General features: G+C 36.8%; 1 protein-coding gene and 1 long non-coding RNA gene across 2 annotated transcripts; both read right to left on the bottom strand.

The window, feature by feature from the left end:
• Nucleotides 1-7086: 7086 nt before the first annotated feature.
• Nucleotides 7087-11827, bottom strand: LOC127868579 (uncharacterized). Its single transcript, XR_008044180.1, has 4 exons — nt 11809-11827; nt 11445-11558; nt 9379-9562; nt 7087-8064 (listed from the first exon to the last, which is right to left on the bottom strand). It is a non-coding gene; the product is annotated as an uncharacterized LOC127868579 (long non-coding RNA).
• A 2419-nt stretch (nt 11828-14246) lies between these two features.
• On the bottom strand, nt 14247-14611 carry LOC127870003 (heparan-alpha-glucosaminide N-acetyltransferase-like; the record flags this gene model as incomplete). Its single annotated transcript, XM_052412665.1, is given in 3 exon segments — nt 14247-14256; nt 14306-14391; nt 14597-14611. Coding segments are annotated over 3 exon segments (111 nt in total), but the record flags the coding sequence as incomplete, so codon positions are not given.
• Between the last annotated feature and the right edge of the window lie 567 nt (nt 14612-15178).

Below are 15178 nucleotides of genomic sequence, written 5' to 3'. Positions count from 1 at the left end.
TGCTATGGCAACAAATAGACTACAAATAATGCTGAAAATAGTGGTTTTCTGGATCCTGCGATAACTTAAAAAGTTCTTAATATTTTTTCATGAAACTTGGAACATGGATAGATGGCAATATGGACATTATGCACGTCATTTCATTTTGTTCCTACGTCTAAAATTATGGTTGCTATGGCAACAAATAGACTAGAAATACTGCAAAAAATGGTGGTTTTCTGGATCCTGCGATAACTTTAAAACTTCTTAATATTTTTTCATGAAACTTGGAACATGGATAGATGGCAATATGGACATTATGCACGTCATTTCATTTTGTTCTTACGTCGAAAATTCTGGTTGCTATGGCAACAAATAATAAAAACATTCTGACAATGGTGGAATTTCTGACAATGGTGGAGCCGGTATGGGACTTTTATTGCTTGGCAATAGTCTTGTTGGTTAATTATCCAGGGTTTTGAAATGAAATATGTCAACATTCATATGAAATGCATTTGTACATTTTCAGCTTCTGTATGTTCAATGATTTTAACACAATGACATTAAATTTTATCAAAATGTTGCATTTTTGCTTATTTTTATACACAATTTATAGTACTTGGCCTCTACTTATAACCGTTTCCAGCCAAATATAAAGCATGTTGGTCAGATGTCAAGAAATATATAGATCTGTTTTAATTCATTTGCCTAATTATTAGCACGGCGTTTTCGAAGAAAACCCTAGGTATTGTCATAGCCAACTCGTGTCTTCCACCGTCCGCGTCGTGCTAAAACCTTAACATTGGCTCTAAAATCAAAGTGCTTCCACCTACAACTTTGAAACTTCATATGTAGATGCACGTTGACGAGTTTTACACGCTAACCCATTTTGGGGTCACTAGATCAAAGGTCAAGGTCACTGACATCTAAAAAAAAAAAAATTCTGAAAAGCTTTCATTTATTCAAAACTGCACCGGTAGCCGAGCATGGCACCCATTATGCGGTGCTCTTGTTCATTCAGAAAGCCTGACGCGCATTGTTTTATTTTAATATTTGAAAAACATTCATATACTGGAAATATACTCGACCAAAAAAGAAAGTTTGGCGAATAACACTTTCTTGTAATCCACACATTCATGCATGTTTCTGCACAACTTGTTCTCATTAGTAAATCGTCCAGGTAAGCAAAGAATCTGAAAAATATTGTACAGCAGTATCTCATTTCGAACTTGTTTTGTTCCATATTATTATGACCCGTTTTCAAGCAAACCTAACCATTATCGAACTCGTCCAAGATATCATTGAGACAAATCTTCTGACCAAGTTTCATGTTGATCGGAAAATAATGTGACCTCTAGAGTGTTAACAAGGTTTAACTATAGCCATCTAAGGAAAAATGCCCCGCTCCCTGGCGGCCATGTTTTTCAACCAACTGGTTTCATTTCGAACTCATCCAAGATATTATTGGGATGAATCTTCTAAGTTTCATGAAGATCAGACAATAAATGTGGCCTCTTGAGTGTTAACAAGATTTTACTATAGCCATATGAGGTAAAATGCCCCGCCTTGGAAGCCGTGTTTTTCAAGCAAACGTAACCTTTTCGAATACATACAAGATATCATTGAGAAAAATCTTCTGACCAAATTTCATGAAGATTGGAAAATAAATGTGGCCTCTAGAGTGTTTACAAGGTTTTACTATAGCCATATAAGGAAAAATGCCCCGGCCCTGATGGCCATGTTTTTAAAGCAACCAAAACCATTTTCGAACTCATCCAAGATATCATTGGGACAAATCTTCTGACCAAGTTTCATGATGATCGGAAAATAAATGTGACCTCTAGAGTGTTAACAAGGTTTTACAATAGCCATATAAGGAAAATGCCCCGCCCCTGTGGTGGCCATGTTTTTCAACCAACTGGCATCATTTTTGAACTCGTCCCAAGATATTAATGGGATGAATCTTCAAACCGAGTTTCATGAAGATCGGACTATAAATGTGGCGTCTGGAGTATTAACACGATTTTACTATAGCCATAAATAGCCATATAAGGAAAAATGCCCCGCCCCTTGGCAGCCATGTTTTTCAAGCAAACGTAACCATTTTCTAACTCGTACAAGATATCACTAAGACAAATCTTCTGACCATATTTCATGAAGATTGAAAATAAATGTGGCCTCTTGAGTGTTAACAAGATTTTACATTAGCCATACAAGGAAAAATGACCGACCCCTTGGCAGCCATGTTTTCAAGAAAACGTAACCATTTTCAAACTCGTCCAAGATATCATTGAAACAAATCTTCTGACCAAGTTTCATTATGAATGGAAAATAAATGTGACCTCTAGAGTATTAACAAGGTTTTACTATAGCCATCTAAGGAAAAATGCCCCGCCCCCTGGTGGCCATGCTTTTCAACCAACTGGAATCAATTTCGAACTCGTCCAAGATATTATTGGGATGAATATTCTGACCAAGTTTCATGAAGATCAGACAATAAATGTGGCCTTTAGAGTATTAACAAGATTTTACTACATGTATAGCCATATATAGCCATATAAGGAAAAATGCCCTGCCCCTTAGCAGCCATGTTTTTCAAGCAAACACAACCATTTTCGAACTCATCCAAGATATCATTGGGACAAATCTTCTGATAAAATTTCATGAAGATTGAAAAATTAATGTGGCCTCTAGAGTGTTAACAAGGTTTTACTATAGCCATATAAGGAAAAATGCCCTGCCCCCTGGCGGCCATGTTTTTCAACCAACCAGAATCATTTTCGAACTCATCCAAGTTATTATTGGGATGAATCGTCTCACCAAGTTTCATGAAGATAAGACAATAAATGTCGCCTCTAAAGTGTTAACAAGATTTATACCATAGCCATATATAGCCAGGAAAAATGCCCCGCCCCTTGGCAGCCATGTTTTTCAAGCAAATGTACCCATTTTCGAAATCATCCAAGATATTAATGAGACAATTTCATGAAGATTGGACAATAAATGTGGCCTCTACAGAGTTTACAAGACAAATGTTGACCCACGTACGACGCACAAATGGCGATCACAACAGCTCACCATGAGCACGTTGTGCTCAGGTGAGCTAAAAAGCATTCAATGGTAATTAATCACCATAACATGTGTTCAATGCATTTAATCCTGATTGACTGGTGTTTAACAACAAGAGGCCCCAAAGGACCCTGGGTCGCTCACCTGAGAGACTAAGATGGAAAGAAACAAAGATTTAATCAGCAAATACAGTATTTCAAATTATGGGTATGAGAAGACTGACTTTAAAATAAGGTGTTCTAAAGTATTCAAAATAGGCCTATATAGAAAATTACCCCACCCACTCTGGTGGCCATGTTTTTAATACCCAGATTTTTTAAAAATATATATATATAAGGAAAATGTTTCATACATACATATAGAAAAAACTGCCCCATCCCCTGGCGGCCATGTTTTTCCACTGATCATGACCATTTTCAAACTCATCCAACATATCATTAAAACCAATGTTTTGATAGTTTCATGATGATTGGCCAAAAAACGTGACTGAGTGTTCACAAGATTTTTTTGTACATAAATTTAAGGAAAATGACTCCCCCCCCCCCCCGGCGTCATGTGTTGCTAGATGGATCAAAACCATTTTTGACCGTCTTATCCAGGTAAAAATCTTCTGACCAAATGTCTTAAAAAAATGTGTCTTCTAGACTGTTCACATGTTTTCTTATATACATATAGAGAAAATTTCCCCACCCCCTGGCGGCCATGTTTCTTTACTGATCATGACTATTTTCAAACTCGACCAAGATATCCATAAAACCAATGTTCTGACCAAGTTTCATGATGATTGGACAAAAAATGTGACTTCTAGAGTGTTCACAAGCTTTTTAGCTCACCTGTCACGAAGTGACATGGTGAGCTTATGTGACCGTGTGATGTGCGTGCTTTGTGACAGGGTGAGCTTATGTGGCTGTGTGATGTGCGTGCGTGCGTGTGTGTGTGTGTGTGTGTGCGTCCGTCCGTCAACAATTTGTTTGTGTAGACAGTAGAGGTCACAGTTTGCATCCAATCTTTATGAAATTTGGTCAGAATGTTTATCTTGATGAAATCTGGGTTGGGATTGTATTTGAGTCATCTGGGGTCAAAAACTAGGTCACTAGGTCAAAACTAGGTCACATAATAGGTCAAATAATAGAAAAACCTTGTGTAGACAATAGAGGTCGCAGTTTTCATCGAATCTTTATGAAATTAGGTCAGAATGTTTATCTTGATGAAATCTGGGTTGGTATTTTATTTGGGTCATCTGGGGTCAAAGACTAGGTCAAATAATAGATAAACCTTGTGTATACAGTAGAGGTTAAAGTTTTCATCCAATCTTTATGAAATTTGGTCAGAATGTTTATCTTGATAAAATCTGGGATGGGATTGTATTTGGGTCATCTGGGGTAAAAAACTAGGTCACTAGGTCAAAAACTGGGTCAAACAATAGAAAAACCTTGTGTAGACAATAGAGGTCGCAGTTTTCATCGAATCTTTATGAAATTTGGTCAGAATGTTTATCTTGATGAAATCTGGGTTGGGATTGTATTTGGGTCATCTGAGGTCAAAAACTAGGTCACCATGTCAAATAATAGAAAAACCATCAACAATGTGTTTGTGTAGACAGTAGAGGTCACATTTTTCATCCAATCTTTATGAAATTTGGTCAGAATGTTTATCTTGATGAAATCTGGGTTGGGATTGTATTTGGGTCATCTGGGGTCAAAAACTAGGCCACTAGGTCAAAAACTAGGTCACTAGGTCAAAAACTAGGTCAAACAATAGAAAAACCTTTGGATGAAAATTTGGTCAGAATGTTTATCTTGATGAAATCTGGGTTGGGATTGTATATGGGTCATCTGTGGTCAAAAACTAGGGTCACTAGGTCAAATTATAGAAAAACCTTGTGTAGACAATAGAGGTCACAGTTTTCATCCAATCTTTATTAGATTTGATCAGAATGTTTATCTTAATGAAATCTGGGTTGGGATTGTATTTGGGTCACCTGGGGTCAAAAACTAGGTCACTAGGTCAAATAATAGAAAAACCTTGTGTAGACAATAAAAGTCACAGTTTTCATCTAATCTTTATTAAATTTGGTCAGAATGTTTATCTTGATGAAATCTGGGTTGGGATTGTATTTGGTTAGTCAGTTGAGCGATTTAGGGCCATCATGGCCCTCTTGTTTAACTATATAAATATAAGGAAAAGGACCCCCCTCCTGGCGGCCATGTTTTTTACCGATCCAAACCATTTTAAAACTCAACCGTCGTATCCAGTAAACAAAAGTTCTGACCAAATTGATAAAGATTGGGCGAAAAATGTGTCGTCTAGACTGTTCACATGTTTTCACTTTATACATATAGAAAAAAACTGCCCCATCCCCTGGCGGCCATGTTTTTCCACTGACACGACCATTTTCAAACTCATCCGAGATATCCACATAACCAATGTTTTGACCAAATTTCATGATGATTAGGCAAAAAATGTGACTTCTAGAGTGTTCACAAGCTTCTTTACTATATAAATATAAGCAAAAAGACTCCCTCCCTGGCGGCCATGTTTTTTTACTGATTCAAACCATTTTCGAACTCAACCTTCATATCCAGGAAACAAATGTTCTGATTAAATTACATAACGATTGGGCAAAAAATGTGTCTTCTAGACTGTTCACATGTTTACACTATATACATATAGAGAAAACTGCCCCGCCCCCTGGTGGCCATGTCTTTTCACCGGTCATGACCATTTTTGAACTCGTCCGAGATATCTATAAAATCGATGTTTAGACAAAATTTCATGATGATTAGGCAAAAAATGTGACTTCTAGAGTGTTCACAAGCTTTTTTTACTATATAAACATACAGAAAAAAACCAACCCCCACTGGCGGCCATGTTTTTTAAACAATCCAAACCATTTTCGAACTCAACCTACGTATCCAGGAAACAAATGTTCTGATCAAATTTCATGAAGATTTGACCAAAAATGTGACTTCTAGAGTGTTCACATGTTTTCACTATATACATATAGAGAAAACTGCCCGTCCCCTGGCGGCCATGTTTTTTCACCGATCTGGACCATTTTCGAACTCGTCTGAGATATCATAGACCAATGTATTGACCAAGTTTCATGATGATTGGGCAAAAGTTGTGACTTCTAGAGTGTTCACAAGGTTTCTCTATAGCTATATAAGGATTACTGCCCCGCCCCCTGGCGGCCATGTTTTTCAATGGACCGAAACCATTTTTGAACTCAACCAACATATCATTAAGACAAACATTTTGACAAAGTTACATGAAGATTGGGCATCAAATGTGACTAATACAGTGTTCAAAAGGTTTTTCTTTTTTTTTGACCTAGTGACCTAGTTTTGACCAAGCATGACCCAGTTTCAAACTCGGTCGAGGTATCATTGGGACAAATGTTCTGACCAAGTTTCATGAAGATCGAACAATAAATGTGGCCTCTAGAGTGTTCACAAGGCAAATGTTGACGACGGATGCACTACGCACGATGGACAAAAGGCGATCACAAAAGCTCATCATGAGCACGTTGTGCTCACCTGAACACAACGTGCTCATGGCGAGTTAAAAAAAACCAACACTGTTCCAGCCAGTTTCATTACCTTTAAAGTGATGTCTGTGGGCATTGAAGACAATACACAAATCTTGAAAGTTGTGTGTGTGGGGGGGGGGGGGGGGCATCAATCTTTTACAAATAACAAGTGGTTAACATTGATTGATCCAACATCAATCAATTACAAAATACATTTTCTGCAATAGTAAAAACAGACAAATGGATCACAAGTGACATGAAAAATAACCAGTTGAATATTGCCTGAAACTTAATTAAAACTTGTTTTCAGCTAAATAAATTCAGTCAGGCTTGTCGAGAAATGGTTTAATCTGTTTCCTTGTTGCTTGGTGTCTGGTAAGGAAGAATGACAACACTTGATCTATGCTGACAATGTTTGGTGAATTATTACTTTTGATTATGTTTTGTGCATCAAACTTACAATTAAAATGGTAAATTGTATAACAAGATTTTGTGAACACATAGGCACAAATTGCCCAATTTTATTAATTATCACAAACCATTCATTCTACACACAGCATGCTCTGTAAACATACAACCTATAAAAGATGATATCAAAAGTACATTTTTCAATACATTGACAATTAAAAGGAGAAATTGATTGTAATAAAATAAAGAGTTTGCTACTTAATGAGTGACATCACAACCCAACAAAATGCAATTGGTTATGAACTAATAATTTTGCCTTACATAAGAAATGTTAATTAGTTAGACATGATTTATTCATCGTTAAATGAAAAGCTTGGAATATTAAGCAAAATACATAAATTAAGAAACAACAAATAGAATTACATGTACATATAGATCTCAATAAATAAAATACATGTCTTTAAGACGTTAACAATAAAACTAATAGCATTAATAGGTAAATATTAATCATACAGTATCTATATACATATGACTGACTAGCAAGAACTGTGAGCATAATTTGTTTTTACAATGTTTTCTATTGAAATAATTTGTATTTTCTGATAGTATCTTTGTTAAAACAATGTCACCAAGTTAATAAATATCACTTTGAATGAAAAGTTTTATCACTGCTATACTGTTCAATCAAAATTAAGGATACTTGAATTACAAATGTTTACCATACACACAAATGAAAATTCAATTTGATCAAAATGTAAAACAATTACAACAAAAGGATTCTGTTTGACAAGACTGTTACAATTATTCATCTGTAGCAATATTTCAACTAAACTAGGAGTATCAGTAACAAATACACCGGGATTATGCTTGCAAGTAGCATGACATCTTATTCATACTGACAGAAATATGTTGTGCTTGAAGAGAAAATATGAGAGGAGAATCCAGATGGCTGTGTCCCAAGCAATTGAAAGGCAGACAGAGTTCATGTGACCTCCGTCTGACCTGCATGTTCAGGAACGTAGCCAGTGGCTGACTCACACACTCGTGGCCCATGTACAACAGTATCGCATTCATTCCTGCAAGGACGACAAGAGCTAATTTGATCAATAAAATTTCACATGATCTGAATGTTTACATTTGTAATACAGTAGTTGGCAGTTGTTGGAATAAGCTGACTGCAGCTGAGAAAATCCATATTGTTAAAAATGACTAAATTTTGATGTAGAATATGAATACAGTGTGAAATCTTTTTGAAAACAGTAAATGAAGTGTTGTGCTAATTGGTGTGTATTTTTAAACTTGCGGATTATGCAGGGAAAGTTGTGAAAGGTGAATGGCAAAGCAGCTGGGTTTGTGTTCGTTTACAATAGACATATTAACACCAGATTTGATTTACAGGGTATGATTTTTCCTCCTTTTAGCTTATTTCCTCCCTTTAAATGGCAAACTTACTCTACAAGAGGGTATAGACTATGCTGGATCTGTATAACAAGAGCACCTCATAACGGGTGCCAACGCTCGGCTACGTGTGCAGTTTTGAATAAATGAAAGCTTGTCAGATTATTTTTTTTTAAAGGTCACAGTGACCTTGACCTAGTGACCCCAAAATGGGTGTGGCATGTAGAACTCATCAAGGTGCATCTACATATGAAGTTTCAAAGTTGTAGGTGGAAGCAATTTGATTTAGAGCCAATGTTCAAAACCTTAACAAAATGTTAAGGTTTTAGCATGATGCGGACAGCGGACGACACGATGAGCTGGCTATGACAATACCTCGGGGTTTTCTCCAAAAATGCCGAGCTAAAAATGAACAGTTTAGTAGAACCTTGTAAGTGGGGTAGGGTAATTTTCTCCCTTGAGGTGATTTAGCTCTGATTTAACATGCACACATTTTTATGTCCCCGAAGGAGGGCATATAATGATCACACTGTCAGTCTGTCTTTCCGTCACACTTTTGCGTCTAGGTTACGAAAATGCTCATAACTTCTATGTCGCTTCAGATGTAACCATCATATTTGGTATGCATGTGTAAATGGACAAGGCCTTTTCATACACACAACAATTTTGACCTTGACCTTAGGGTCCGCATTTAGGTTTCGAAATCTGCGTCAAGGTTTCGAAAAAAAGCATTTTTCGGGGGCATGTGTCTTCCGATGGACACAGCTCTTGTTGACAAGTTATGTTTAATTTACATTTATTGAACCTATTCCATTCTAGTGATTCATAAAACAGCGTTAAACTTCAATACATACAAATAGGCAGGTTTGATGAAAAATTACTTGTAAAATGTTTATGTGCATGGAATGCAAGTGTCTGTAATCGTCAAATTCATACACTGAAGTGCAGGGGATAGTAATAAGTATGCATGGGTTGTAAAACAAGTCCAGTACGCTGTCTAGATGGTGATGAATATCCGGTCCGTGTACATTTTGTATGTGAAGAGGCACCAGAAAGCTGGTCCCCAAATGTTCATGGAGAGCTGGGCCCAGTGGGAGCTCTCATCCACATAGAGGCTTACTGGGAAGTAGGGCTGGAACACCAGGTGTCCCACGTACATGAAGATGGAGTTCATACCTACATGGTGGCAACAGTGAGGCACGTCTCAATGGACTTGTAACTCATTATTATTGTGTGCAGATGTTGGTGGCCATCATTGCGTAAGTTACTAGTATTGAAATTAAAGATTTAGGTCGTCCCTGTAAAGGGTATGTATGGGAGTCCATGACTGGTTGAGTACATGTAAGCACTTCATGACTTGTTAAGCAAGTCAAAATCAACACATACCCTCTGTATCAAGTTCACTACCTATCCAGCATTTAAAGTTCAAATCAAGACACAGATGGGCTGGAAATCACTTTTGCGACCATTCTCCCCCTACCTCTGATTCGAGTTGTCACTTACTGCCATAACAATGTGCTGTAATAACTTGTTAATCCGCTAACTCAGGAAAATAGTGTTGATATTCTTAAATACTGTTGAAAACTGCAAAAACAATTAAGAAAACAAAATGCGTTTGTGAAACACAATGTCCCCTTATATGACGTTTGACCTTGAAGGATGACCTTGACCCTTCACCACTCAAAATGTGCAGCTCCATGAGATACACATGCATTTCAAATATAAAATTGCTAGATTCAATATTGCAGAAGTGACATTACATGAGCAATTTTGACCCATATATTTGACCTTGAAGGATGACCTTGACCTTTCACCACTCAAAATGTGCAGCTCTATGAGATACACGTGCATGCCAAATATCAAGTTGCTATCTTCAATGTTGCAAAAGTATTCATAAAATAAGCGATTTGGGCCACATATATTTGACCTCTGACCTTGAAGGATGACCTTGACCTTTCAAACACTCACAATTTGCAGCTCCATGAGATACACATGCATGCCAAATTTCAAGTTGCTATCTTCATATTGAAAAGTATTCATAAAATAAGCGATTTGGGCAACATATATTTGACCTCTGACCTTGAAGGTTGACCTTGACCTTTCACCACTCAAAATGTTTAGCTCCATGAGATACACATGCTTGCCAAATATCAAGTTTGCTATCTTCAATATTGCAAAAGTATTCATAAAATGAGCGATTTTGGCCACATATATTTGACCTCTGACCTTGAAGGATGACCTTGACCTTTCACCAATCAAATGTGCAGCTCCATGAGATACATATGCATGCCAAATATCAAGTTGCTATCTTCAATATTGCAATAGTTATTGCAAAATGTTAAAGTTGGCGTAAACAGACCAACCAACCAACCAACAGACCAACAGACAGGGCAAAAACAATATGCCCCCCACTACTATAGTGGGGGACATAAAAACTGAAATGGGTATATTCACTCCTAAAGGATTCTATGACAACAACTGGTCAGTACATGTACATGAATACATCTGTAGAACATTCTTAATGAGATTACATTTTCATTAATCACATTGTCTCAAGCAAGACATATTTTAAATACTAAATACACAATATTAAATATTCAGAAAAACTCTTTTCTTCGGATTTTAAATGTTTACTGAAGAGAATACAACATAGAACATAATTTATCTGGTATGTATTTAAAACTAAAACCCAATTAATGTTTCAAGCGTAAAACCAATCTTTGTCACAAGTATTTGAATCTACCGGTAAAAACCAATATAATCTGCATGTTATATATGCTGAAAACTGATAAATGACATATGTATCTTATAATAAGGCTGATGTTTATCATATATGTTTTAAGGTACTGGTAAAAACAAGAATGCCAGAGTTGAATGAAGCTAAAAACCAATGTTTGCCATATAAGAATGAATGCTCAAAACAAATGCTTTATGCGTCACAGAGTTCACTCTTTTCCAAACCACCATCCACTTTCCTGATTTGACTTCATCATAAAATACATGTCTGAAACAACCCGGTAAACCAATAAACAGACAATAAAAGAAACACAATCATTACCTGGGTAATAGAACGGCGGCCCAGACCATATGTTATACACATCAATGGTCACATAGCAGAAGGCAAAACATGAAGAAGGCAAAACAGGACAGACAGAGCACAAATGACAGTGACCTGAAATACAAACCAGCAAAACAGTAAACTAAACTTTTGTATCAAGCAAATTTATTGTAGATGTAATATGATAGAAAATATTCATTTAAATGGTTATGAAATATTTCAGTACATACTAGTATTAAAATCTTATGATGTGTATTATGAAATATTGATCTTATAAAGACATGGAACAGTACTGTAGCATACATTTCAATATCCACAAATCAGAACTAAAAAATTACACTCTAAATAGATTCAACTACACAACCACAAATTTTTGTTGATTGCGTATAAATCCTCCATCCTTCTTCCCTTCAACACAGAATTGCAGTTATTACTCCCTATAAATATAAGTCATATGTGCCTCCATATAGATGGGACACAGTGAACTAAACAAATCAAATTCATGTTAACCATACAATATTAAGCTACAAAGATTTCTTGTGCTTAATATGGTAAAAAGTTCAAATCTTTGCAGATGTTTAAAAGGCTTGGGGACAACAGAAAACACATGTTCTACACATGAAAATGGCATTAATTAAGTATGTGAGCTAAAATTAAGATTAACTAAATGATGAGATTTTTTCCCCTCAACCCAAGTACCACTATATGATCAGTTGTGCAAAAATGGGGCTTGTGCCACAATGAAGCTCAAGAACAGACTGTCAGTGATGCGGTTGCACCGTCGCTAAGAGACCACAAAACCTTACTTGACTCACCTGACATAACAAGATATTATTGGGACAAATCTTCTGACCAAGTTTCATGAAGATCGGAAAATAAATGTGGCCTCTAGAGTGTTAACAAGGTTTTACTATAGCCATATAAGGACAAATGTCCGCCCCCTGGCAGCCATGTTTTTCAACCAACCAGCATCATTGTTATACTCTTCCAAGATATTATCGGGATGAATCTTCTGACCAAGTTTCATGAAGATCGAACAGTTAATGTGGCCTCTAGAGTGTTAACAAGATTTTACTATAGCCATATAAGGAAAAATGCCCCGCCCCTTGGATGCCATTTTTTTTTCAAGCAAACATAATTATTTTCGAACTCATCCAAGATATCATTGAGAACAATCTTCTGACCAAATTTGTGAAGATTGGACAATAAATGTGGCCTCTAGAGTGTCAACAAGGTTTTTACATAGCCATATAAGGAAAAATGCCCCGCCCCTGGTGGCCATGTTTTTAAAGCAACCAAAACCATTTTCGAACTCATCCAAGATATCATTGGGACAAATCTTCTGACCAAGTTTCATGATGATCGGAAAATAAATGTGACCTCTAGAGTGTTAACAAGGTTTTTCTATAGCCATATAAGAAAATAGCCCCGCCCCCGTGGTGGCCATGTTTTTCAACCAACCGGAATCATTTTTGAACTCGTCCAAGATATTATTGAGATGAATCTTCTGACTGAGTTCATGAAGATCGGACTATAAATGTGGCCTCTAGAGTGTAAAAGATTTTACTATAGCCTTATATAGCCATATAAGGAAAAATGCCCCGCCCGTTGGCGGCCATGTTTTTCAAGCAAACGTAACCATTTTCAGATATCATTAAGACAAATCTTCTGACCATATTTCATCAAGATTGGACAATAAATGTGGCCTCTAGAGTGTTAACAGGTTTTACTTTAGCCATATAAGGAAAAATGCCCCGCCCCCTGGCAGCCATGTTTTTCAACCAACCGGCGTCATTTTCGAACTCGTCCAAGATTTTATTGGGATGAATCTTCTGACCAAGTTTCATGAAGATTGGACAATAAATGTGGCCTCTAGAGTGTTAACAAGATTTTACTAGTCTATAGCTATATAAGGAAAATGCCCCGCCCCTTGGCAGCCATGTTTTTCAAGCAAAGGTTACCATTTTTGAACTCATCCAAGATATCAGTGGGACAAATCTTCTGAGCAAGTTTCATGAAGATTGGAAAATAAATGTGGCCTCTAGAGTGTTAACAAGATTTTACTATAGCCATATAAGGAAAAATGCCCCCGCCCCTGGCGGCCATGTTTTTCAACCAACCGGCATCATTTTCGAACTAGTCCAAGATTATTGAGATGAATCTTCTGACCAAGTTTTATGAAGATCAGACAATAACTAACTGTGGCCTCTAGAGTGTTAACAAGATTTTACTATAGCCATATATAGCCATATAAGGAAAAATGTCCCGCCCCTTGGCAGCCATGTTTTTCAAGCAAACGTAACCATTTTCGAACTCATCCAAGATATTATTGAAACCAATCTTCTGACCAAATTTCATGAAGATTGGACAATAAACGTGGCCTCTAGAGAGTTAACAGGCAAATGTTGACGCCGCACAACGAACAACGGACAAAAAGCGATCACAAAAGCTCACCATGAGCACGTTGTGCTCAGGTGAGCTAAAAAGCTGGCCTAGAACTATGCTGGTCACATACTAGTATGCTCACATTTTACAGAACTGCTCCATTAGTAAACTGGCTGGCTGTGAAAGTACAGGTCCATGAAAAAGTCTGAAAATTTAACATTTGTCTATGAGATGCCATTGATTCTGTATTGTTGTGATTGAGAACCTACCAGAATGACTCCCCAGATTATGAAGCGCTTCACTCGGCTCTTCCAGTCTGGGAAGGTACGCAAGATTTTACCAGCCTGCAATATTCAAGAAAAGACTCATGTGACCTGTTGGGAAAAAAAAAAATGTGTCATACACCAAACTTAAATTTCAATTAAATCTGCAATTAAAACACAAATAACAATTTGTAAAATAAAATATATGTGTACCTGAAGCCCAAGAAGCACATGAAACAGGAAGTGAGAGTTCCCAGCAGGCCCTCTGGGTCATGTGGTACTGTCGTCTTGTATATCTCCTGTAAACAACCAAACATCCACCAATTATTTTGATAAAATAGTAAAAACTGCAGACAAGGATTACTTTGTTATCAAAGAATAATCATTCAATAGCCAAGGTGCAATCATAAGTCAACTGAAATCCTGTATTATATACTCAAAAAGTGTTAAAAATGTAATATATGTATGTAACAATTATGTGGCTTCAAAAACACTAGTCTATACCTGACAAGTTGGAGTCTTGGTATATGTGGTTCTTTCCAAATATTTATGATCTATGTAGGCAGCAGCTCCACCTGTACACAAGGATACGTTCTGGCTATTGAATCATGGGCCATCCTCCTGGGCCTAAGTAACACTGGCAACACAAGAATGCATGAAAGTGGGTGTGTGTGTGTGTGTATATATGTTAACATATTGAAACATAATCTACTGATACTTTCTGTAGATTCCCTTATAAATGTCTCCACTAACCTTACATGATCAAAATAAGGTAAAGTGAGGAGGTGGGTGGGGCGAGGGGCTTATAAAGGTCAAACAATAAAAGGTCAAACAAATTGCATTATTGTGTAAATATCAATTTGTTTTTACTGTGTATCGCATAATTTATAGATTTTCATCAAATATGACCTAAAGCATGTATTTTTTATTGAGAGTTTAAGAAAAATATAAGCTAATAAGGCATGGACCTTATAATCATGTAAACAAGAGGGCCTGAAAGGCCCAAAGTCGCTCATCTGAGATACAAAGGAGGTTACTGTTCTGTGAGCCCAATTATATCATTAGAACAAATGTTATGACCAAGTT

The sequence above is a fragment of the Dreissena polymorpha genome, chromosome 2 (genome assembly GCF_020536995.1).
Source record: "Dreissena polymorpha isolate Duluth1 chromosome 2, UMN_Dpol_1.0, whole genome shotgun sequence".
NCBI classification, from domain to species: domain Eukaryota; kingdom Metazoa; phylum Mollusca; class Bivalvia; order Myida; family Dreissenidae; genus Dreissena; species Dreissena polymorpha.
The sequence above is the reverse complement of the archived record's forward strand: the minus strand, read 5'-3'. Positions and strand labels throughout refer to the sequence as shown.